Genomic DNA, 24,092 nt, shown 5'->3' with positions numbered 1-24,092 from the left:
TTAATTCTCTCCCTATACTCCTGCACTTTCCCTCAACCCCATTCCTCGAGCTTAAGGAAACACACCTGAATCTTTTCCATTATATTTTGGCCAGCAGTACTCGCCCAAGCATTTTAACAAGATTTATAAATTCAGACTCCTTCAACCAAATATTTTCAAACTTAAAATGATTTACTCTTGGCACAAACACCTGTTTATTAAGCTGTAAAAACAATGGCAGATGATCCGAAGTAGAAACCTCCAAAACTTTGACTACAGCAAACGGGAACAACTCGCACCATGATCGATTAGCAAGCCCCCTATCCAGTCGTTCTTGCACCCAGTTGTATTTACCATGACATCTCTCCCATGTAAATTTTTCTCCTTCAAAACCAAGATCCAATAAACCACAATCATCCACCGTTTGTACAAACCCTTCTATTAACGATCTCGAATGTTGATTTCCTCCACTCTTTTCATCAATAGATATTAAGTCATTAAAATCACCTAAATTACACCATGGTAGCATTGATGTATTTGATAGTCCCCTCAAAACTTCCCACGACTCCCTTCTTCTATGCCTCTCTGGACAACCATAGAAACCCGTATAATGCCATCTTCCTATTTGATTATTTTCCACTTCAAAGTCAATATAATGATGATCACTCCCCATAGTTTGCACACTACCTTCATTCTTCCAGAATAAAGCTAATCCCCCACTATCGCCATTCACATCGACAGACCGGTAGCCAACATAATCTATTTTTTTACAAACTTCTTCTACTTTATTTTTGTGCACCAAAGTTTCACTCAGAAAAATCAACCCAGGCCTTAGTTGTCGAACGATTTCCTTAAGAAATCTAACTGTATGTGGTTTGGCCAGCCCACGACAGTTCCAAGATAACAGACTCATTGGGCTAGGCGGGCCTCCACCACAGGTCCCACCTTTAATCCGTTTTTTGGCCCATTTGATAAAATAAGCCCATTGTTTAAATTTACCTGTTCATTTATATTTTCCTCAAATTGCTCCTCTTCTATACGTTTCCTTTTAGAGTCCACTATATTGATTTCCTTTCCTTGCAAAATATTATCCAAACATTTACTCTTCTGATTCAAACTTTTATTATCCATAACCACCCTTCCCTAATCACGCTCCAAAATTCGAATCTCTCCATCCCCTCCTATAATTTCTCTAACCTTACCATCAACTTCCATGAAATTCGTACTTACCTTATCCTTGCTATTCTCAACCACCGTTGAACTCGATCCACCGCCAGCAGACTTCCAAGGACCACCATCTTCACCACCATTACGCAACCACCTCGCACCAATATTTTTATTCCCTGCATTTCGAGTAGGTGCTCTAAGCCACACACCGTAAGCACGTTCAAACTCCTTCTCCGATTGTGCATAAATAATCGCATATTCTCTATCTGAATGACCCCACATCCCACAAACAAAACAGAATGTGCTCAATCTCTCATATTTGAAATTAACCCAGTTCCAAACTCCTCCATCTCGTTTAATTTTCATTCTTCGTTTTAACGGTTTATTGATATCCATGGTTACTCTGATACAAACAAATGGTTTCCACACTCCATCAATATTAGTAGGAACCAACTTAATAAATTTCCCCACATAATCTCCAATACTCTTCAACACTCCAGATATACACCCTTTAGGCAAATCATATACCTGCATCCAGATATCCATTTCATTCAGCTGTGACAAGTGAGGATCCTTATTCTCCCTTAGTGGTCGATACACCAATAAGCTTTGTTCGAACGTCCATGACCTCCCTCCAATACTTTTTTCATATCCAATACATGATAGAAAACAAAAGAGTATCTATGACCTCCTAGATCATGGGCCTCTATCCCCTCCCTTGGCCTCCATAATGATGCAAGAACATTCCTCATTGCATTAAAATTAATATTTTTCTCTGTAAGAAACTTTCCCACCAACGTGTGAGTTGGTTTCACTGGCTGTTGATCCTCTTCCCCCAACGTGATGCCCCCATCTTCCTCATCCTCCAAAGCTAGCCTGGCATACAATTCTTCCAAACTGCTTGCTGGCAAACTCATCTCAAATGATTTGATTCTTAATAATGAATAAATAGGAAAGAACTTATCACTCAGATAAGACACTAACAAAATAACTTATCACATAGATAAGACGAAAGCATTTTGGGTTTATTCTTTCTTATTTATGTCAAACAAACTCTTTCTAGATAAATTTGTTTTGAACAAATCTACTTATCCTTATCAAGGTTTATCTATCTACAACAAACTAACGAATTATTCTAAAAGAATCATTCAAAGATTTTTCAAACATTCTACTTTAACAAAACATAAATCTTATCCCGAATTTAAAAAACAAAATCGTTAGTTCCCGATTCTATATATACAACTCCATGTTTTCAGATTTCAGACTAATGCTTACACATTCTATCTTTATTCATTCTGAAAAATCATTCTTGTTTTATACATTAAATATCCAGTCGAACAAGAACATAATTTGATTTGTAATTTCATATTCATTTGTCATACATGTATTTATATCAACTTGTGCCGGGTTGTGGCAAAGATTTGATTTCAAATGATTAGCCAAGATAGTCAGTGGACTCGGTGATAGCAGTTGTGCTAGGTAGTAAGTGTGCTAAGAAAATGGGTTCTTTCGTGGCTATCCGTTTGTAATCAAAGAAAAGATTGTAAGAGCATCTCCTACAAGCTCTTCAAATTGGCTCCTAACTTGAAATATAACGAGTAATGCTAAAATTTAAACTCCAAGAAACTCTTTGAGGCTCTTTAAACGTTTAATGGTGTACTCTCTCTCCTCAATTGTAAGAGCCAATACATACCTCTTAACTAATATTTTATATTAAATCTATGACACATCATTTCTCTCTTTTTACACTTTCTTTTTTATTTCATGAGCTCAAGTTATTTTTAATAATATTAAAATAAATAAATAGTGAATGTAAAGAGTATTGTTGGAGATAAATGCACATTATGTTACTAAGAGCCAATAATTTATATTATATTAAGGAGTGATTTAAGAGACTGTTGGAGATGCTCTAAGTTCTTTTATTGAAGTTGGTGTAATAAATTATCTATGCTAGTTGGCATAGGGACTTGGACGTGGGTCATAGACTAGGAATAGGGGCCGAACCAAGTGAAAATTCTTGGTGTTCTGCATTATTTTATTTATGTTTATTTCAGCATTTTATTTTCTGCAGAACTAATTGAGACTGTACCATAGCTGTCTCATTCGTGAAAGGGTCCGTCCCATTTACAAAAAAGACTGTCACATTCATCTTAATAGTTATATTATCGAATATATAAATTGTGACTTCTTATTTCATTTGGTATCAGAGCGGGTGCATTTAATTCTCTGTTTAGTGTTTTTTGCTAGAGAACCATGGCTCAATTAGATAGGTATTCAAACAATATATCTTCAACTGCTTCTCGGTGCTGAAAACTATAACGACTGGAAATTCCGCATGAAAATCTTCCTCCAGCGTGATTCTTTTAAATGGGATGCTGTTGAAAATGGCTTTACAGTCCCAATGAAAGATGGCAAGCCAAAATCTCTCAAGAAACTTTTTCCTGAAGAAGTCAATTCTATGAATCATAATGCTAGAGCTATGAATTCACTTCTTAATGGAATGGTAGCTACTGAGTTACGCAAAGTATCAACTTGTACCACGGCTAAACAAATCTGGATATTATCAAAGTCAGCCATTAAAATGATGAAGATGCTCAACTGTGTTTTATTGGACTCGAAGACAGCTCCAGTGACTATGATGAGGTACATAATGTTCAATATAGTAAACATTCCACTATATCTCAAACTGTACCACCTTTGCAGGCTCATAATAGAAAGTTAAATGAAACGAATGTTTATTTGAAACAAGCATTGAGTAAGGTTCTCAGTGAATTAGATGATTTTATGAAAGATGAAATATTAGCTGCTGAAAATAAGTCATTAGCCGAGAAGGTCTCTAAGCTTACAAAAGAGAACGGGTATCTCAAGAATGAGATTGAACTGAAAGATGTATGTCTTGAAGCTTTGAAGAAAAAGTCATTCCCAGTTGATCCAGAAACTGTCAAAAGAGACGGTGCTCCTGACCATTTGGTTCCTGAACTAAAGCAGAAAGTTGCAGAGCTAGAGAATGATCTAGCCCGATATTTTCATGGTGAAGGAACTCTGAATGGTCTACTTGCAGGACAAAAATCTTCTCTCGATAAAGAAGGTAGTGGATGTGAACCAGTCAAGAAACGTGCTTTCCAAAGTGGTTACAAAAGGACTCCAATGAAGTACAAGATGCCTTATGAAAAATGTCGAGATTGTGGCAAACCTGGTCACACTAACTCTGAATCATGATTATGTGTGGTATAATGGGTCACTTCTTTAACTCATCTACTAGACATAAATCATGCATCTGTTAATATTATTCAAATTTCGATTAATAAATCCGATAGACATTTATATAAGATTTATGATACTAACAAAGAATGACCCAGTACCAAAGATATAAAAAATCTTTTGCAGGTGTGCTTGAAAGTCCATGTTCTTCACAATAAATGGATTATTGATAGCGAATAATGTCTTCAAGGGTAATATTGAACTTATTTATATTTCTACTGAGAAACAGAGTGCTGATATTTTTACTAAACCATTTGCTGAAGATAGATTTTGTTTGATGCGTTAAAAATTTGGTATGTGCTCTTTGTCTGATTAATTCTTTTGTTCCTTTTATGATGTTGAGGGGGAGAAAGAGTTTTTTTTTTAATTTTAATTATGTACTGATTTTATTTGGTTTTATACTCAATGTTATATCTGTTGCATAAAGATATAATTTGTATACGCTATTTTATTGTTACTAACATCTTGAACAAATTTTAAAGTATTTTTGTTGGTGAGACTACGTAGCTGTATGAACAATTACCTGATAACTCAACATGAGAACAACACTAGAACATGACATGTTAATAATACTACGACTACACAAGAAATCAGAAGAAATGAAGACAAGGAAAATACAAAGAATCAAAAGATTAGAAGAAAGCTTGAAGTCTGTCTGCAGGTCACTGAAGGAAGCTCATTAATATGTTCATGCCTCAGTGTATAATAAAGGTAAAATATTTTCAGGGTTTCGGAAATGATGAAGATTCAGTGTATAGTGCTACCAGAAAATTTCAGTGTATTGGCATTGATTGAAGATAGACAATGTTCGAAGCAAAGGAATCTGAAAAATTGAAGACAGGGTATAGACGGAGGTTAAAGAAGACAGCTGCAGTCTTGAAGTTATACTCACTAACAGGAGTTCATTTATATGTTCAGTTGTGTATATGTTGTGTACTTGATTATTTCATTAACAAAACACCTTGGTAGACTTTACTTAGTGAAAAATGTAGCACTCGACGGATAAGGATTGTAGTCCCGACGGATGACTCAATATAGTCCCGACGGATGATGTTTTATTATCCATCGAGTGAGTAGCTTATGTAACAATAAGTTTGTAGCACATTTATGCATACACATTGTTTAGATTTTGTAAGTAGCACTCAAGTCATGTTGACTTTAAATAGATATGCAGAATAGGTTGATTAATTATACATATATGATATCTTGTAATCATGCATAAATGAAATGAAGTCAAGTGTCAGCTTGCTACCCGACGGATAAACAACAATGCCATTCAACGGATGATCAACTAGACAACCCGACGGATGATCATGAACTCGACGGATGATCATGAATTCGACGGATAAAGAATTCAAACATCTGTTGACAGTGACAACACAGTCACATGCGTCGAGTGTATGCAAATGGAATGTAAAAGCCTATTCAACTGGGTTTTAGAGAACAAAGAAATATTGCCATTTACATGCTATTATGAAGATATTCAAAGATGCTGGAATAGAGTAATGAAGTAGCATAGTATTAGACTTGATAGTTTTTGTTTTATTATCTTGTCTTATTGCTTTGTAATCTTGGTGATATATAAACCAAGAAGCAGCAAATAGAACAACTAACTAAGCAATCAAGAGAAAAACATTTGTAAGCTATATTCTCAGAATTTCTCAGTATTCTTAGTTGTTCATTTGTAAGCAGATGTGAGCTAATTGCTACACAGAGTTCTCTTGATATATTATATATCTCTGGTGGATATATTCAAATCCACCAGAAAGTTTTTAAAGACTTGTATTTTTAATTACTTGTGTTTTGATTCATTTCAAGTTATTATTCCGCACTCTGTAAATCAATTCACACTGATATATATATATTTAAGTTAGAACAATTTTATTTGTGAAAAAGTTTCAAGAATTCCATTCAACCCCCCTTCTGTAATTCTTGTTGCATTGTTGAGGGACTAACAATTGGTATCAGAGCAAGCTCTTGATAAACAAAGAGTTTAAAGATCAACAAAATAGCAAGATGAACAAGAAGGATGTTGGAGTCAAGATTCCTTTTCTAGATAAAGATAATTACCATCACTGGAAGGTAAAGATGCATCTTCATTTACTTTCTCAAGATGAGGCCTATGTAGTTTGTATCGAAAGAGGCCCTCATGTACCAATGAGAGCTGCAACGGGAAATGAGCCATCAGTCCCCAAGCCAAGGCATGAATGGTCTGATCCTGATATTGAACAAGTCAGGAAAGATAAGAAGGCCATGAATATCCTGTTCAATGGAGTTGATGGTGATATGTTTGACAACATCATCAATTACAAAACTGCCAAGGATGTTTGGGATACAATACAGGTTATCTGTGATGGCACTAAGCAAGTTAGAGAAAACAAGATGCAGCTACTGATTCAGCAATATGAGCATTTTCATAGTGAAGAAAGTGAGTCTCTCACTGACATCTTTAGTAGGTTTCAAAAACTACTAAATACTCTGAAGCTGCATGGAAGGGTCTATCAGACAAAAGACTCCAATTTGAAATTCCTTAGATCTCTTCCAAAGGAATGGAAACCAATGACAGTCTCATTAAGAAACTTTCAAGATTATAAGGAGTTTACTTTGGAGAGACTGTATGGTATCCTGAAGACTTATGAGCTTGAAATAGAGCAAGATGAGATGATGGAGAGAGGAAAGAAGAAAGGAAGATCCATTGCACTAGTTGTTGAGTTAGAAAAAGAGAAGGAGATGAAGATGGAAGTTGTTGAATCAACTTCAAAGGTCTGTGAAAACAAGGGCAAGGGGCTGGTAGCAGAAAATGAAGATTCTTTGAGTCAAGATGACATGGAAGATATTGATGAACATCTAGCATTTCTTTCCAGAAGATTTGCCAAGCTCAAGTTCAAGAAGAACTTCGGAGTAGCCAAGCCAAATAGAAACATGGTGGATAAATCAAAATTCAAGTGTTTCAAAAGTGGCTTGGCAGGGCACTTTTCCAGTGAGTGTAGAAAGTCAGATTCCAATAAAAAGAAGTTTGATCCTGTGGATTATAAACAGAAATACTTTGAGTTGCTCAAACAAAAGGAAAGGGCTTTCATTACACAGGAAAATGACTGGGCAGCAGATGGTCTGGATGAAGATGAAGATGTCAGCTATGTCAATCTAGCCCTAATGGCCAAGTCTGATGAAACAGAGACAAGTTCTTCAAGTAATCAGGTAATCACCACTAACCTTGCACATTTATCTAAAGCTGAGTGTAATGATGCTATAAATGACATGTCTACAGAATTATACCATTTGCGTGTTACACTTAAGTCTCTCACTAAAGAAAATGCTAAAATCAAAGAAAACAATTTATTTTTAAGTGAGAGGAATAATGTGCTAGAGTCTCAGTTCATTGAATTTGAAAAATTAAGAATTGAGTGCAAAATCGCTAAGGATGAATTAACTGAGTCCTTGAAGAAAGAAGAGATGCTGAAGAAGCAGCTTGAACGTGAACATGAGGTGATTAAGGCATGGAAAACATCTAGGGATGTTCATGCTCAAATCACCAAAGTTCAAGGGATTGAGTCCTTTTGTGATGCAGCCTGGAAAAAGAACAAGGAGAAGCTGGAATCCAATATGGTGGAAGGATTGCTAACAGATATAGACTCGACGGATGAGGAGGGTCATCCGTCGGATATCAAAAAGGGTTATTCGTCGAGTGAGATAAATCCTCATTCGTCGACTGTGAGCAAGCCTGTGAGTAAAGCCAAGCTTGTCAAGTTAAATGAGAGATATGGATCAATTTCCAAGAATTTTGTTTCAGGGGAATCTAGTCAAGTGAAGAAGGAGAAGAAGGCTAATGTTGGTCATATGACTGTCAAGCAATTGAGTGACAGACTTGAAAAGATTGAGGTTATAACAGAGGCTAAAAAGAAAAATAATAGAAATGGTAAAGTAGGGATAACAAACACAATAACTACACACCTGACAAATATGCTCCTAGAAAAATCTGTGTCAAGTGTGGTAGTGTAAATCATTTGTCTATTAATTGAAATATGCCATGCCTACTTCCATATCTGTGCCACCTCACTTTCCCAACATGAATGTCATGCCTCCTATGTCTATGAATGCTATGTCTACACAGAATATGAATGCACAGTTTGCTAACATGCCATTTGCACCTAATCCCTATTATGCTGCATTTAGTATGCCATAAATGCCATTTAGCATGCCTTACTGAAATAACATGTTCACTAATAACATGCCATTCCCTGTTAATCATAATATGCATGATAATTCTGCTGTAATGAATGGTTTCAAAGGTTCAACTCAAATGACTAAGGATGAATCTGATATCCCCAAGTTATCAAACCTAAGAAACAGAAAAAGAAAGCTAACAAGGCAGGACCCAAGGAAACTTGGGTACCAAAATCAACTTGATTTGATTTTGATGTGTGCAGGGAAATATAAAGAATCTATGGTACTTGGATAGTGGTTGTTCAAGACATATGACTGGTGATTCTACCCTGCTCACAGAGTTCAAGGAGAGAGCTGGCCCTAGTATTACTTTTGGAGATGACAGCAAGGGTTATACTGTGGGATATGGCTTGATTTTAAAAGACAATGTCATCATTGAGGAAGTTGCCTTGGTGGATGGTCTCAAGCATAATTTACTGAGTATCAGCCAGCTTTGTGATAAAGGCAATTCAGTAACCTTCAACTCAGAAGCCTGTGTTGTGACTAACAAGAGGAGTAACAAAGTGGTTCTCACTTGAGTGAGAAAAGGAAATGTGTACCTAGCTGACTTTAACTCATCAAATGCAGAATATGTTATTTGTCTTCTCAGCAAAGCAAGTCAGGATGAAAGTTAGTTATGGCACAAGAAGCTATCCCATTTAAACTTCAAGACCATGAATGAACTAGTAAAGAAAGAACTGGTTAGAGGCATTCCTCAAGTGGAATTTTCTAAGGATGGATTGTGTGATGCTTGTCAAAAAGGAAAGCAAATTAAAGCATCATTCAGGAAGAAGCTTGACTCAACATTTGAAGAACCTTTGCAACTGCTTCACATGGATTTGTTTGGACCAGTCAATGTGTTGTCCATTTCAAGGAAAGGGCGCTCACTCCTCCTAACTCCTTCCACTTCTCCCAGGGACAGGGACTACGGCTTGACCTTCGAGGAAGAAGCCCGCGGGACCCCTCCTTCTAGGGCCATATTACCTAGTAATTGTAGATGATTTCTCAAAGTTCTCTTGGACATATTTCCTAAAGTCTAAAGATGAGGCTAGTGAAATCATCATCAATCACATAAGGCAAGTCAATAATCATCCTGATTTCAAAGTGAGAAGAATCAGGAGTGACAATGGAACTGAGTTCAAGAATTTTGTCATGAAAGCATTTTGTGAAGAAAATGGAATTTTGCATGAATTTTCAGCAGCAAGAACTCCACAACAAAATGGAGTAGTGGAAAGGAAGAACAGATCACTTATTGAAGCTTCCAGGATAATGCTTGAAGAATCTAAATTGCCAACATATTTTTGGGCTGAAGCTGTAAATACTGCATGCTACACTCAGAATATTTCTCTGATCAATCAAGCAAAATGCATGACTCCCTATCAATTGTTCAAGAACAAGAAGCCAACTCTAAATTTTCTTCATGTCTTTGGCTGCAAATGTTATATCTTGAGAAATCAAACTGTTCAGAATGGGAAGTTTGATGCTCAAGCAGATGAAGAAATTTTTGTTGGATATGCTGTTGATAAAGCATATAGAGTCTACAATCTAAGGACCAACATTGTTGTGGAATCAATACATGTTGTGTTTGATGATAAAAATATTGAAGGACTGCAAGATGTAGACTACCATGAGAGCCTCAAATTTGATAATGTGGAGATGGTTAGTGATGATAGTGATGATGAAAGTGATCAAGAAACAATATCAAAGGATAATGCAGAAAAATCTACTACTAATGAAGCACAAAATTCAACATCTGTCGAGTTGCAAAATGCTTCATCCGTCGGGAGACAATCAACCTTATCCGTCGGAAGGCAACCTGCTTCATCCGTCGGTACTCAAAATTTACCATCCGTCGGTACTCAAAATTCACCATCCGTCGGGTTATCAAAAGAAGCAGGGAGTCAGGATAGATCACTTACAGAAAGCTCCACTAAATCAGGAGAAGTTTCTAACAATCAAAACTCAATCACATATCAAGACAACAATGAGGCCTCTTCATCAAGGGCTAATCTACCTCAACAAAGAAAATGGACAAAAGATCACCCATTTGAGCTCATAATTGGTGATGTATCTTCTAGAGTTCAAACAAGGAGAACAACTCAAGAAGAATGTATGGACAACAACTTTCTTTCTAAGGAAGAACCAAAGAAGGTAGAAGAAGCTTTGTTGGATCCTGATTGGATTTTAGCTATGCAGGAGGAGCTAAACCAATTTGAGAGGAATAAGGTATGGAAGCTGGTGCCCAAGCCTAGAGGAAAGAATCCAATTGACACCAAATGGGTATTCAGAAACAAGATGGATGAAAATGGCATAGTAGTCAGGAATAAAGCTAGATTGGTTACTAAGGGCTATTGTCAACAAGAAGGAATAGATTTTGATGAAACATTTGCTCATGTTGTAAGACTTGAAGCCATCATAATCTTCTTAGCCTATGCAGCCCATGCCAATTTCAAGGTCTATCAAATGGATGTCAAAAATGCCTTTCTGAATGGAGACTTGGAGGAGGAAGTCTACGTTAGTCAGCCTCCTGGTTTTGAAGATCCAAATTTTCCAGAACATGTCTACTATCTTTTGAAAGCACTTTATGGACTGAAGCAAGCACCTAGAGTCTGGTATGACACTTTATCAAAGTTCCTTTTGGAAAATTACTTCACAAGAGGTACTATAGATAATAAATTTATTCTTTAGAAAGGTTAATGGCTCTAGTATACTTGTTCAAATTTATGTAGATGACATTATTTTTGGCTCTACAGATGAAAAAGTTTACAAAAAGTTTGCAAAATTGATGCAGAGTAAGTATGAAATGAGTATGATGGGAGAACTAACTTACTTTCTTGGTTTGCAAGTTAAGCAAGTTAGTGATGGAATATTTATTAGTCAAACTAAATACATTTATGATCTCTTAAAGAAGTTTGATCTAATGGATTGCACATCTGCAAAAACTCCCATGGCCTCTGCAAATAAGCTTGAATTAAACACTACTGAAAAGTCTGTGGATATTTCAAGTTATAGGGGCATGGTTGGCTCACTTCTGTACTTAACAACTAGTAGGCCAGATATAATGTTTGCTACATGGTTATGTGCTAGATTTCAGGCTGATCCTAGAGAATCTCACTTAGTAGCTATTAAGAGAATTTTCAGATATCTAAAGGTTACACCAAAACTTAGCATTTGGTACCCTAGAGATTCTGGTTTTGATCTAACTGGTTATTCAGATGCAGATTATGCAGGTTGTAGAATTGATAGAAAAAGTACAACAGGAACCTGTCAATTTCTAGGAAATACGCTCGTGTCATGGTTCAGTAAAAAGTAAAATTCAGTTTCCACCTCTACAGCTGAAGCTGAATATATTGCTGCTGGCAGTTGCTGTGCACAGATTTTGTGGATGAAAAATCAATTGCTAGATTATGGTCTGTAAGTTGAGAGGATTCCTATTTTCTGTGATAACACAAATGCAATTGCCATCACTAAAAATCCAGTACAACATTCAAGGACAAAGCACATAGACATCAAGTACCACTTCATAAGGGAACATGTAATGAATGGTACTGTGGAACTATATTTTGTTCCAAGTGAAAAGCAGCTTGCAGATATTTTTACCAAGCCACTGGATGAATCCACCTTCTCAAGGTTGGTAAGTGAGTTAGGTATGCTTAATTATTCTTAAATCCTTATGAGATAATTTGCAAGTTGTAATGCAGCCAGAAATTTAAATTTATTTTTTCAGTCATGGATGAAATTTTGGTTAAGTCAAAACTTACATCTCGACGGATGATCCTTATCCATCGAGTTTGATCATCCGTCGGAATACTATTTGCTAATAAAAATCAATTATTTTTCTGGAATATTTTATAACTCGACGGATAACAGTTTATCCTCATCCGTCGAATTGTCTTAATCTTAGCCGCTAATTTCCTGAACTTTATCCATCGAGTATACTTACAGTTTGTAAGCATAACACGACGGATAATTGATGGAATTTTTACAGTTTATGTTTAAAAGGCTATTTTAGGCAATTTTTATTGGCTACTTTATTTTACTTTATTATTTTTGGCAGTTATTTTGAGATAGTATAAAAGCTTATTTCATTTCCATTGCTTTTCTTTTATCATTCTCAAATTATCTGCTCCAATTTATTTCTCTTTCAAAGCACTTACTCTCTCTCTGCAAGCTCTTATTCTCTAACAATGGCGCATGTTGTCAAGGTTATGTCTCAAACGGGGTTCATTTATGAGAAGAATAACTTCACATCCTTAGTGAACAAGGGGATTCAGCATTCTGGTGACTACCACAAAATGATGGATTTTGTGAAGAACTGCAAGCTTAGCTATGCCATGTTGGAATCACCCACCATCTTTTGTGAAGTTGTTGAAGAGATGTGGACCAATGATACATACAACTCAACTGATAAGACCATCACACTCACTGTCAAAGGTAATGAATTATGTATTAATAGTGATGTTATTAAAGCATGTTTCAAGATTTCTGATAATACTGTGACCTCACCACACACAGACACTGATATAGTTAATATGCTAAATTCCATGAACTATGCTCTTTCTACTTCTAAGTTGAGTGACATTAGGATATTGAGTCTTAGGAAGGAATGGAGTTTCATGTGTGATATAGTGACCAAGGTCTTTTCTGGTAAAATCAGTAATTTTGATTTTATCAATATTTTCATGCTTAACATGCTCTACATGTTAGTTACAGATAAGTACTTTAATTTTAGTGACCTTGTTTTATTTGAGTTGGGTTTTAAATTAGGAGAGTTAAATAAGAGGGGTAAAATGTTTATTATGCTAGATTTTTCATGATGTTAGCTAAGCACCTCTCTGAGGAAATTGTGCTTGAGAACCCAAACAACAAATTAGATTGCTGGGTTCAAGAGAGAAGGATTATTGCAGATTTGAACAGGGCAAATCATCACAAGGAGGTTCCTCTCTTCTATTTCCCTGTAATTGAAGCACCTCAGGTAAGTGAGGTAAGTTCATCTATCCCTACTATTCCAACCTCACAAATTTCTTTGAATACTAGTGTAGCAATGGCAACTGTGACAATGACCCAATAGTTGCCTACCCGAGCTACCAAACCAACAAAAATTTCAAAATCTAAATCAAAGAAAGCCCCCTCTGGTATCTCTCAAAAGATGCCAGTTGCAAAATCCACCAAAACCAAAGAGGTGAGTGTGAAGGTGGGAAAGGTAGGTGAGGGATAGGGTGAACATAAAAGAAACCATAAGGATAAGGATGGAGAGTTGAGTGGTTCCCAGCCTAGCCACACTGCAGTTTCCCAACAAACTGTAGTGCTTAAAAAGGATAAAAGCTCATTTCTAGTTACATCCTCCCAAAAGGATGTAACTATTGAACAAAGCTCTCAACCAAGAGCACGGGCCAAAAGGGTAAGGGACATTAGCTCACCCCAAACTTATGCCAGAAAGAAGAAATCCAAAACTCTTGGGGATGCACAGGGTACACACACTATGCAAACTGGTGCTAAAGACACAGTCACTGCACCTTCACAAATTCAGCTTGATGTGGCTCCAATAAATGTGGAGTCACAACTAAAATCTCTAGTGATAGAAGCACCTCAAACACCAAATTCTCCTATAAATTTTCTGGATGTGGATAAGATCAACACATCAATTCCTGATTCCCCTTCTTTAACTTTGTTGGGGAAGCCAAAATATAATGCAAGTGAGCATCGTCTTTTAGATGATTTGTTGGCTCACTTGCCAATTCTTTCAGGAACTATCGAATCATCTGTGCACAAAATATCATCAATCAGCACAGAGTCCACAATAGTTTCTATTCCAAGTTCATTCATTTCTACTCTCTCGATGGATATTGCTCATCCGTCGAGTAGTGACTGTATCCCGACGGATAAGCTTAACAGCAGTTATCCGTCGAATAGCACAATTACTAACCCGATGGCTACTCATTCGTCGAGTGTCTCTGCACAGTTTTAAACTTTATTTGTTTCAAGTACAGAAGACTTAGTGGTTGTACAGTCACTCTTAGGATTGAGGGAATAGAGTGTTATGAGTGAGAGTCTGGGTTGCTCCCAGGAAAAAGGAGAGGAAAATAGTGAAACTATGTGATCCATTTCTTCAGGATTGGCAAAAGAGAGTGAGATGAGTCCCACCTTAGATGGTGAAGGTGAGGGTGTGAGGGTGGGGAGCCAGGGTGAGACCCTGATGCAACAAAAGAGAGAACAAGAGAGAAATGCAGGTACATGAGCTATAAGGATGAATGTCATTGCTAGTGAGTTAATGAATGTACATGATGCAGACAGGGAGGGACTATCTCAGCAACCTCAAGCTGTTATAGATTCCACCTCCCTTGATGCTGAGGCATTTACTCACCCTGTTCCAACTTATCAACTTCTAGCTAAACAGGGCAATGATAATGCAGAAGGGATGCTCAATTTGGTGCACACCACACAGTCTATGCTAAGAGCTAAGGATGTTATCACAGCTTTGCCTTCTACAGCTGGTGAGGTTGATTATGAGACTGATGGTTCAGCCGATTTCTTTGGAGATGAAGGTGGAGATAGTGAAGAAGAGGCATTGGACATAGGGGAGACGTAGGTTCCAGTTCAAGATCAGGAATGCCATTGTGGGCATTTTCAAAGCACTGTGATGAGCACTACTTCAAGACAACCCTGATTCAACTATTCAATCAGACAAATACTGCTCTTCAAACCACTACAAATACCAACACCAAGAAGCTCCTTCAAGTACATCTTGCTTCTCTACAACTATAACAGATTCAAGTCTTCCAACATGCTAGAGATGTTAACACCACCAAGGGTGACATTGATGAGATGAAGAAGGCCCTTTCAGACAAAATAGATTCTAAGCTTCCAGAAGCTACAATGCTTGACATCAAGAGGCAGCTCAGGAAAAATTCTGATCTTGCCATAAAGATAGATGCCTTGGACACAAGGATGACAGCTATGGAAGCATCTCTAACAGCCATTCATCTGCATCAAGCTTAACAGACAGATTTACTTCAGAAACTGGTGGCTGCTCAAACCTCCTCATCTACTCAATTTGATGATAACAAAAAGGGGGAGAAAGGACCAAGTGAGGGGGAGAAGCTTCAAATTCAAATCAGTAAAGTAATTGTGCCCACAATTGCTTTCACCGAGCCACCAGTAACAAACAGTATAGATCTGATCAATGAAGCAGCAGCCATTTTAAGAGAAGCTGAAAAGGAGCAGTTGAAGATAATCAACTGGGAGAAAATTGATGAGAACATACAAAGGAAGTTTGGGCTAGTAAAGGATCCAGTAAAGTCATCCATTCATCACTCTGAAGTCAAACGGATCTCTGTGAATGAAATGAGCATGAACTATCTGGAAAGAGGACAACCATCCTGCATCAAATCTCCAAAGGCTAAAATTATTCTGAAGCCAAGGGTGAACTATCCAAAATCATCATTAAAGAACCTTTTGGATACAGTGTATGAGACACCTAAACCTGATGAGAAGAAGCTTCTGTCAAGGTCAATTGCCTTCTACAAGGATCCAGCTGATTCAGCTTTAAAGAGAAGAATTGCTAAAGTTTTCAGGAATGGGAAAGAAATTTGTGTGGTGGCTGGACATCCTCAATTTGCTCAAGCAAAGAGAGAAGAAAAGGAAAGATTGAAGCAGGAAAAGAAGTAAGTTATTCTAAATGCCAAAAAGGCTAAGCAATAGAAAGAGCAAGCTGCTATCTTGGCCAAGCTACAGGCTGTGAAACCAACACAACAGATTCCTTCTCAGCCATCTGGAATCACTGAATCTCAAGATCCAAAAAAGCAAGTTGAATCAGAACATAAGAAATCTCAGAGATACAAGGAATTGGCCAAAAGAACCAAAAGGAAATTGAACTTTGTTGGTAAGGAATTGGAGGATCAGTTTCCCAATGAATCCACTCCAACTACAACTCAAGCGTCAAAACCCTCTGTGGCATTTGAAGACATCAAGGTGGTGGATCCTTACAGGAATTTCATGGTGAACCTATTGTGCCTAAGGATGAACCAATAGACTGGGAGAGCCTACCAATTTCTGACTTTAATTTGCCAATCCTTAACAAGGCAAATAGAACAAAGTCAAGGGCAGTCAAGAAAGTGAAGTTGTCACCTCTCAAATCCAAATCTCTAGTCCAAGCTCAATCTAAAGTCAACAAGGGAGATTATATGTACTTGTGTGATATCAAGGAATTCTCTGATCTAAATCTCTATCTGGATGAACTAGAAGAAGGGAGAGGAATTGATGCATACAGAAATCTACCTGAAAGGTTAGTTTTCAAGTACAAGGGAGGAAATGAGATTCAATGGCCACTTCACAGGATCCTTCAAGAAAGCCAAGCTGTACTGATAAAGGTTTATTCATCTTTCAAGAAGAACTTTGGGTTCAATATAACTGCAAGAAGATTGGTTCTAAAGAAGATTGAAGAACTGAGGAGTATTAGAGCTAAAGATGCACTCCCAAAGACTCTAATTATTCCTTACACAGGGAAAAAAGTGCATCTAAGGCCCTACTGGATGATGGATTTCATGGATGACAAAGGGGTTAGAAGATTTTTCAGATTAGAAGACCAATTGAGCATCTCTAGCAATGAGACTCTCTTGGAAATGCAAGAAAAGCTAAATCTCTCAGAATCTGATGAACTGGAATTCCACAGACAGCTTCAAAATCAGATAGATGAAAACAACAGAAAGCTTGGAAAGAGATCCAGACCTTCAAGGAACTAGATAAATCTGCTCAGGCTAGAGGAGCACCTTGAAAATGACTGTGAGCTAAACTTTGTACATTTTGTTAATTGAAGCACTTTACAGTTTTATCTATCTACTTTCAAAGTTGTATTTTTAGGGTGGTTTGTTCTCATCAAGTTTTTCTTAATTTATGGCTACAATTCCAATAGACATAAATTGGGGGAGATTGTTGTGTATATGTTGTGTACTTGATGATTTCATTAACAAAACACCTTGGTAGACTTTACTTAGTGAAAAATGTAGCACTCGACGGATAAGGATTGTAGTCCTGACGGATGACTCAATATAGTCCCGACGGATGATGTTTTATTATCCATTGAGTGAGTAGCATATGTAACAATAAGTCTGTAGCACATTTCTGCATACACATTGTTTAGATTCTGTAGGTAGCACTTAAGTCATGTTGACTTTAACTAGATATGCAGAATAGGTTGATTAATTGTACATGGATGATATCTTGTAATCTTGCATAAATGAAATGAAGTCAAGTGCCAGATTGCTACCCGACGGATAAACAACAATGCCATTCGACGGATGATCAACTAGACAACCCGACGGATGATCATGAACTCAAAGGATGATCATGAACCCGACAGATAAAGAATTCAAACATCTGTTGACAGTGACAACACAGTCACATGCGTCGAGTGTATGCAAATGGAATGTGGAAGCCTATTCAACTGGGTTTTAGAGAACAAAGAAGCATTGCCATTTTCATGCTATTATGAAGATATTCAAAGATGCTGGAATAGAGTAATGAAGTAGCATAGTATTAGACTTGATAGTTTTTATTTTATTATCTTGTCTTATTGCTTTGTAATCTTGGTGATATATAAACCAAGAAGCAGCAAATAGAACAACTAACTAAGCAATCAAGAGAGAAACATTTGTAAGCTGTATTCTCAGAATTTCTCAGTATTCTTAGTTGTTCATTTGTAAGCAGCTGTGAGCTAATTGCTACATAGAGTTCTCTTGATATATTATATATCTCTGGTGGATATATTCAAATCCACCAGAAAGTTTTTAAAGACTTGTATTTTAAATTACTTGTGTTTTGATTCATTTCAAGTTATTATTCCGCACTTTGCAAATCAATTTACACTGATATATATATATAAGTTAGAACAATTTTATTTGTAAAAAAGTTTCAAAAATTTCATTCAACCCCCTTCTGTAATTCTTGTTGTATTGTTGAGGGACTAACATGTTCAAGCGTCGGTAAGAACAGTGAATGAAGTATTCAAGATTGTAGTAGCAATGAAGATGTTGTCTAAAGTACTATAAAGGATTCCACTGAAAGTAAAGTTGTTTATTGACAGTCAGTATCCGAAGCGATAACGTTGTTGCAAGCTTAACAATGTAGTCAAAGCTATAATACAAAGACCTGAATCGGAGTTAGTCGTCTGTGAACCAGACCAATTGCACTAGGCGTCAACAGCTCGTGAAAGGAATCTGAGTATTATTTATAGAAGAATTGTTAAGTTGAGGAACGTACTTGTATTGAACGTTTATCTGTTAAAGTACGAGAAGAGGTGCGCAGGGTATACAGCTAAAAAGGCTCGAGGGATTGGCCTAGTTCAAAGTTTAATTGTTAAATAAAATACATTTATTTAATGGACTTTAATATAATTTATTTAATAAACTTAAATTGATTTATTTTATAAACTTTGAATAATTTTATTTTATAAATCTAAATTAGTTTATTTATATATGTTATATTTAAGTTTATTTTATAAATTAATTTAGTTACAATTTAAACTTAATTAAAAATAAAAAGAAAAGAAAAGAAAAAGAAAAGAAAAAGAAAAGGAAAAAGAAAACAAAAAGAAAAAGAAAAAGAAAAAGAAAAGAAAAAGGAAACAAAAAAGGAAAAAATGAAAAACAAAAGGAAAGAAGCAACTAAATGATCGCAGGTTGTAATAGGGAGGTCGCCAGTTACATATAACTTGCAAAACGACTAAGTGCTTATACTACTAATACAAAGGTCACAGGTTACTTGGAGGCAAAAATGACTAAGGCAAACACCCTCCCTCTTGTGGTCGCGGGTTGAGTTTTGTAAGAATAATTCTAAGTACAAAAGCCATTCCCCCTCTGGTCGCAGGTTAGCAATTCCAAGCTCCTCAGCCATAACTTTATCGGTTCATTCAATTAATTTATGTGGACAGCCATCCTGCATCAAATCTCCAAAGGCTGAGCTAATTTTAAAGTCAAAGGTGGACTATCCAAAATCTTCACTAAAGAACCCCTTGGACACAGTGTATGAGACACCAAAGCCTGATGAGAAGAAGTTGTTGGCTAGGTCTATAGCATTCTACAAGGATCCTGCAGATTCAGTTCTAAAAAGGAGAATAGACAAGATTTTCAGAAATGGTAAGGAAATTTGTGTGGTGGTTGGACACCCTCATTTTGCTGAAGCAAAAAGGGGAGAAAAGGCAAGACTGAAGTAAGAAAAGAAGCAAGCTGCTCTAGATGCTAAAAAGCTCAAACAAAATAAGGAGCAAGCTGCTACCTTGGCCAAGTTACAAGCTGTGAAATCCATACAACAAATTTCTGCATAACCATCTAAAATTGTTGAATCTCAAGATCAAGTAATGCAAAATGAACCTCCACAGACAAAGAAGCCAAGGTACAAGCAAAGAATCAAGAGAAAATTGGATTTCAGTGATGAGGAGATGGAAGGATACTTTCCCAAAGAGTCTATTTCTACAACAACTCAAACATCCATGCCCTCTGTGGCACATGAATAATTCAAGATAGACCCATCCAAGAATTTCCATGGTGAACCTATCATTCCAAAGGATGAGCCAATAGACTGGGATAGTCTACCAATTCTTGAACTAAATCTACCTCACTTCATGAAGCCAAAGAAGACAAAAACCAGAACAGTCAAGAAAGTGAAGCCCTCAACTCTCAGATCCAAGTCCCTAACAAAAGCTCAAACCAAAGTCAACAAGGGAGACATCATGTACATCTGTGACATCAAGGAATTCTCATATCTAAACTTCTATCTAGATGAACAGGAAGAAGTCAGAGGGATTGATGCTTACAAGAATCTACCTGAAAGGTTAGTATTCAAGTACAAGGGAGTAAAAGAGATACAATGGCCACTTCACAGGATCCTTCAAGAAAGCCAATCTGTGCTGATAAAGGTTTATTCATCCTTCAAGAAGAACTTTGGATTCAATGTGACAGCTAGAAGACTAGTTCTAAAGAAGATTAAAGAACTGAGGAGTATTAGATCCAAGGATGCACTCCCAAAGACTCTAACTATTCCTTACACTGGAAGTAGAGTGCATCTAAGGCCTTGCTGGCTGAGGGAATTCATGGATGATAAGGGAGTTAGAAGATTCTTCAGATTAGAAGACCAGTTGAGCATCTCTAGCAATAAGACTCTTTTGGAAATGCAAGGAATGCAAAATCTCTCAGAATCTGATGAACTGGAATTCCACAGACAGCTCTAAAATCAGATAGAAGGAAACAATAGAAAGTTTGGAAAGAGATCCAGATCATCAAGGAAATAGATCAATCTGCTCAGGCTAGAGGAGCACCTTGAAAAAGACTGTGAGCAAATCTTTGTACACTTTGTCTTGTAAATTTTTCAAGTAATTATAGCAGCACTGTTTAGTTTTATCTACTGCTTTTTAAATCTGTATTTGTAGAGTGTTTTTTTATCATCAAGTTTCTCTTATTTATGGCTATAATTCTAGTAGACATAAATTAGGGGAGATTGTTGGGAATATGTTGTGAAATTGATGATTTCATTAACGAAACACCTTAGTAGATTAAACTTAGTGAACTATGTAGCACTCGACGGATAAGGAATATAGTCCCGACGGATGACTCAATATAGTCCCGACGGATGATGATTTGATATCCATCGAGTGAGTAGCTTATGTAATAATAAGTCATGTAGCACAATTATGCAAACACCTTTGTATAGATTCTGTAGTAGCATATAAGTCATGTTGACTGTAACTAGATATGAAGAATAGGTTGATTAATTGTAAATAGATGATGTCTTGTAATTCTGCATAAATGAAATAAAGTCAAGTGCCAAATAGCTACCCGACGGATGATCAACAAAGCTACCCGACGGATGATCAACAAGACAACCCGACGGATGATCATGTACCCGACGGATAATCAATTCAAACATCTGTTGACAGTGACAACACAGTCACATGCGTCGAGTGTTTGCAAAAGGAATGTGGCAGCCCATTCAACTGGGTTTTTGAGAATAAAGAAGCATTGCTATTTCCATGCTATTATGAAGATATTCAAAGATGCTGGAATAGAGTAATGAAGTAGCATAGTATTAGACTTGATAGGTTTTGTTTTATTATCTTGTTTTATTACTGTGTAATCTTGGTGATATATAAACCAAGAGTAGCAAGTAGAACAACAATAAGACTAAGCAAATATTTTCTTAGAGAAATAATTGTAAGTTGAATCCTTAGCATTTCTTTGTAAGTTTAGTTGTTCTTATTTGTAAGCAGCTGTGAGCTATTCAAGCTTCACAGAGTTCTCTTGATATATATATATATATGGTGGATACATTCAAATCCACCAGAAAATTTTAAAGACTTGTATTTTTATTACTTTGTGTTTTGATTCATATTTAACTTGTCATTCCGCACTTTGCAAATCAAAACACTGACATATATATTTTAAGTTAGAACATTTTATAATTCAGAAAAAGTTTCAAGAATTCCATTCAACCCCCCTTCTGTAATTCTTGTTGCATTGTTAGGGACTAACACAACTGATTTGAATAAGAAGAAGACGAGGAGAAACGATAATCGTAACACATGTAACCTAATATATGGAACTCAACCCGATATAACTCATCATCAACCTATCACGGATCGAATCATAACTCTTGATATCATGAAAAAGTAAATGAGAAGAGAAAGAAAAGTAAGGTTTTATTGTAATATGACTTGTTCCTAATTACAATATAAGAGGGGGTTATATAACCAAAAACCAAAGAGTAATAAAAGAAAATATTCTAATAAGTACACTATTATAATAATAAAACTATTCAATATTAATAATATTATATATGTAAACACAATTAAGTTCTATGCAGACCACATTTTTAACGGAGACTACATATGTTCTGCAATCAAAACGCTATGAAATATATTATTTTGTGAAGTATGTTTTACGAATATCACTAATTTATTAAAATTATTAAAGTTCATTTGAGTTTAATAAATATAATGTGTATGTTCTGCAATTTGAACAAATGTTCTACAAACTAAACATATTTCGTAGAATATAATATTTTGTAATATTCTACATGCAGTACATGTATGATATTTAAGATTTTGAATAAAATAATGATCTTTGTATAACATGATTCACAAAATAATATATTTTGCAATATTTTTATGTAAGATTTGAGTTGTAAAATATAAGTGGTCTCAATTGTTTTCAACAAAAATGTGGTTTTCATAAAACTTAATCTAACATGTTATGTTAAAATTCATTCATTCACGAACTGAATCTTAAAATGGTATTTATTCTTGGCTCGTTTATTAATTCAACCAAACTCGAGCGTTCGTTTATTCCAACCCAACATGAATTGTTCATAAATTCATTGACACATAAACTGCCCTTAATAACTAAACGAAAGATCAAACCCTCGTTTTCTTTCTACAGTAAAACCTCTGTAAATTAATACTCGATTAATTAATAATCTCTCTAAATTAATAATTTTGTCCGGTCCCGACTTGGGCCAGTTCAAAAAATGATCAATTTCGATAAGATAATAAGATAATAATTTTTTTGAAAACCCTGTATAAAAATATGGTCCCAATAAAACTATAAATTAATAATTCCCTTATATTCATAAAAATATAGCTATTACATCTTTGTAAAATATGATTCAATTGTAGTTTGCTTTTTCATATAATTTAAATCAACATGAAGCTCATCCCTAATCTTTCTTATTGCATCCAAAAGCTCGGGTGTGGTGCTTTCATGTTGCATCAAAAAGTTATTAAGCATTTTTGATGCCTTGAGTGCTTCTTTACGTGTAACCGACTCCAACGGTGTTGTATCGTCTTCAAGATCATCTTCAACACTATTTTCAAGGATGGTGTTTGCAATCTCTTCTATACTCACATAATGTTTTTCTTGCTTCATCCGTCATTGTTGATTTTGTGACACCTTTTAGATGAGAAGCCATTGTTTTGTTTGTATAATTTTTCCCCCAATCTAGTATATACAGTATATATAATATATTTTATGACTACACATACATTGAATACTTTCTATGTAAAATACAATGAATTAAATTAATTCATGTACTTTGAATTTTCCTAATATACATTGAATATTTTCTATGTAAAATACAATGAATTTAACTTATACACTACATGGACTTTGAATCTAATATATTGTACATTACATTGACTTTCTAAATTCATATACATTGAATTAATTGAATTAAGTATAAAATATAAATTGTACAATTCATTTTATTTAAATTTATGTGAATAAAAATTTAATCAAAAATTAATTTTGTTTGCTACCGAAAATTCTCTATAAATTAATAATTATTAATTTATCGATTAATTAATACCTCTCTAAATTAATAGAATTCTCTGGTCCCAACTATATTAATTTATAGAGGTTTTACTGTAATTTTTATAACTTTATATATTTTCAAATTTTTCTTTCAGACTTTTTAGTTTTTTAATAGTTTTATTCTTT

The 24,092-nt window shown here is 35.7% G+C and overlaps 1 protein-coding gene across 1 annotated transcript; it reads right to left on the bottom strand.

The window, feature by feature from the left end:
* Positions 1-79: 79 nt before the first annotated feature.
* LOC141674688 (uncharacterized) lies at positions 80-892 on the bottom strand. Its single transcript, XM_074481393.1, has one exon. The coding sequence runs from the start codon at positions 890-892 to the stop codon at positions 80-82; it is 813 nt and encodes a 270-aa protein (XP_074337494.1).
* Between the last annotated feature and the right edge of the window lie 23,200 nt (positions 893-24,092).

This window comes from Apium graveolens, chromosome 7, assembly GCF_009905375.1.
Source record: "Apium graveolens cultivar Ventura chromosome 7, ASM990537v1, whole genome shotgun sequence".
NCBI classification, from domain to species: domain Eukaryota; kingdom Viridiplantae; phylum Streptophyta; class Magnoliopsida; order Apiales; family Apiaceae; genus Apium; species Apium graveolens.
This window is presented reverse-complemented; position numbering and strand designations above follow the sequence as displayed.

Bases quoted from the DNA above. Each gene is read 5' to 3' on its own strand.
- LOC141674688 (XM_074481393.1), bottom strand. From the start codon at position 892: ATGAGTCTGTTATCTTGGAACTGTCGTGGGCTGGCCAAACCACATACA.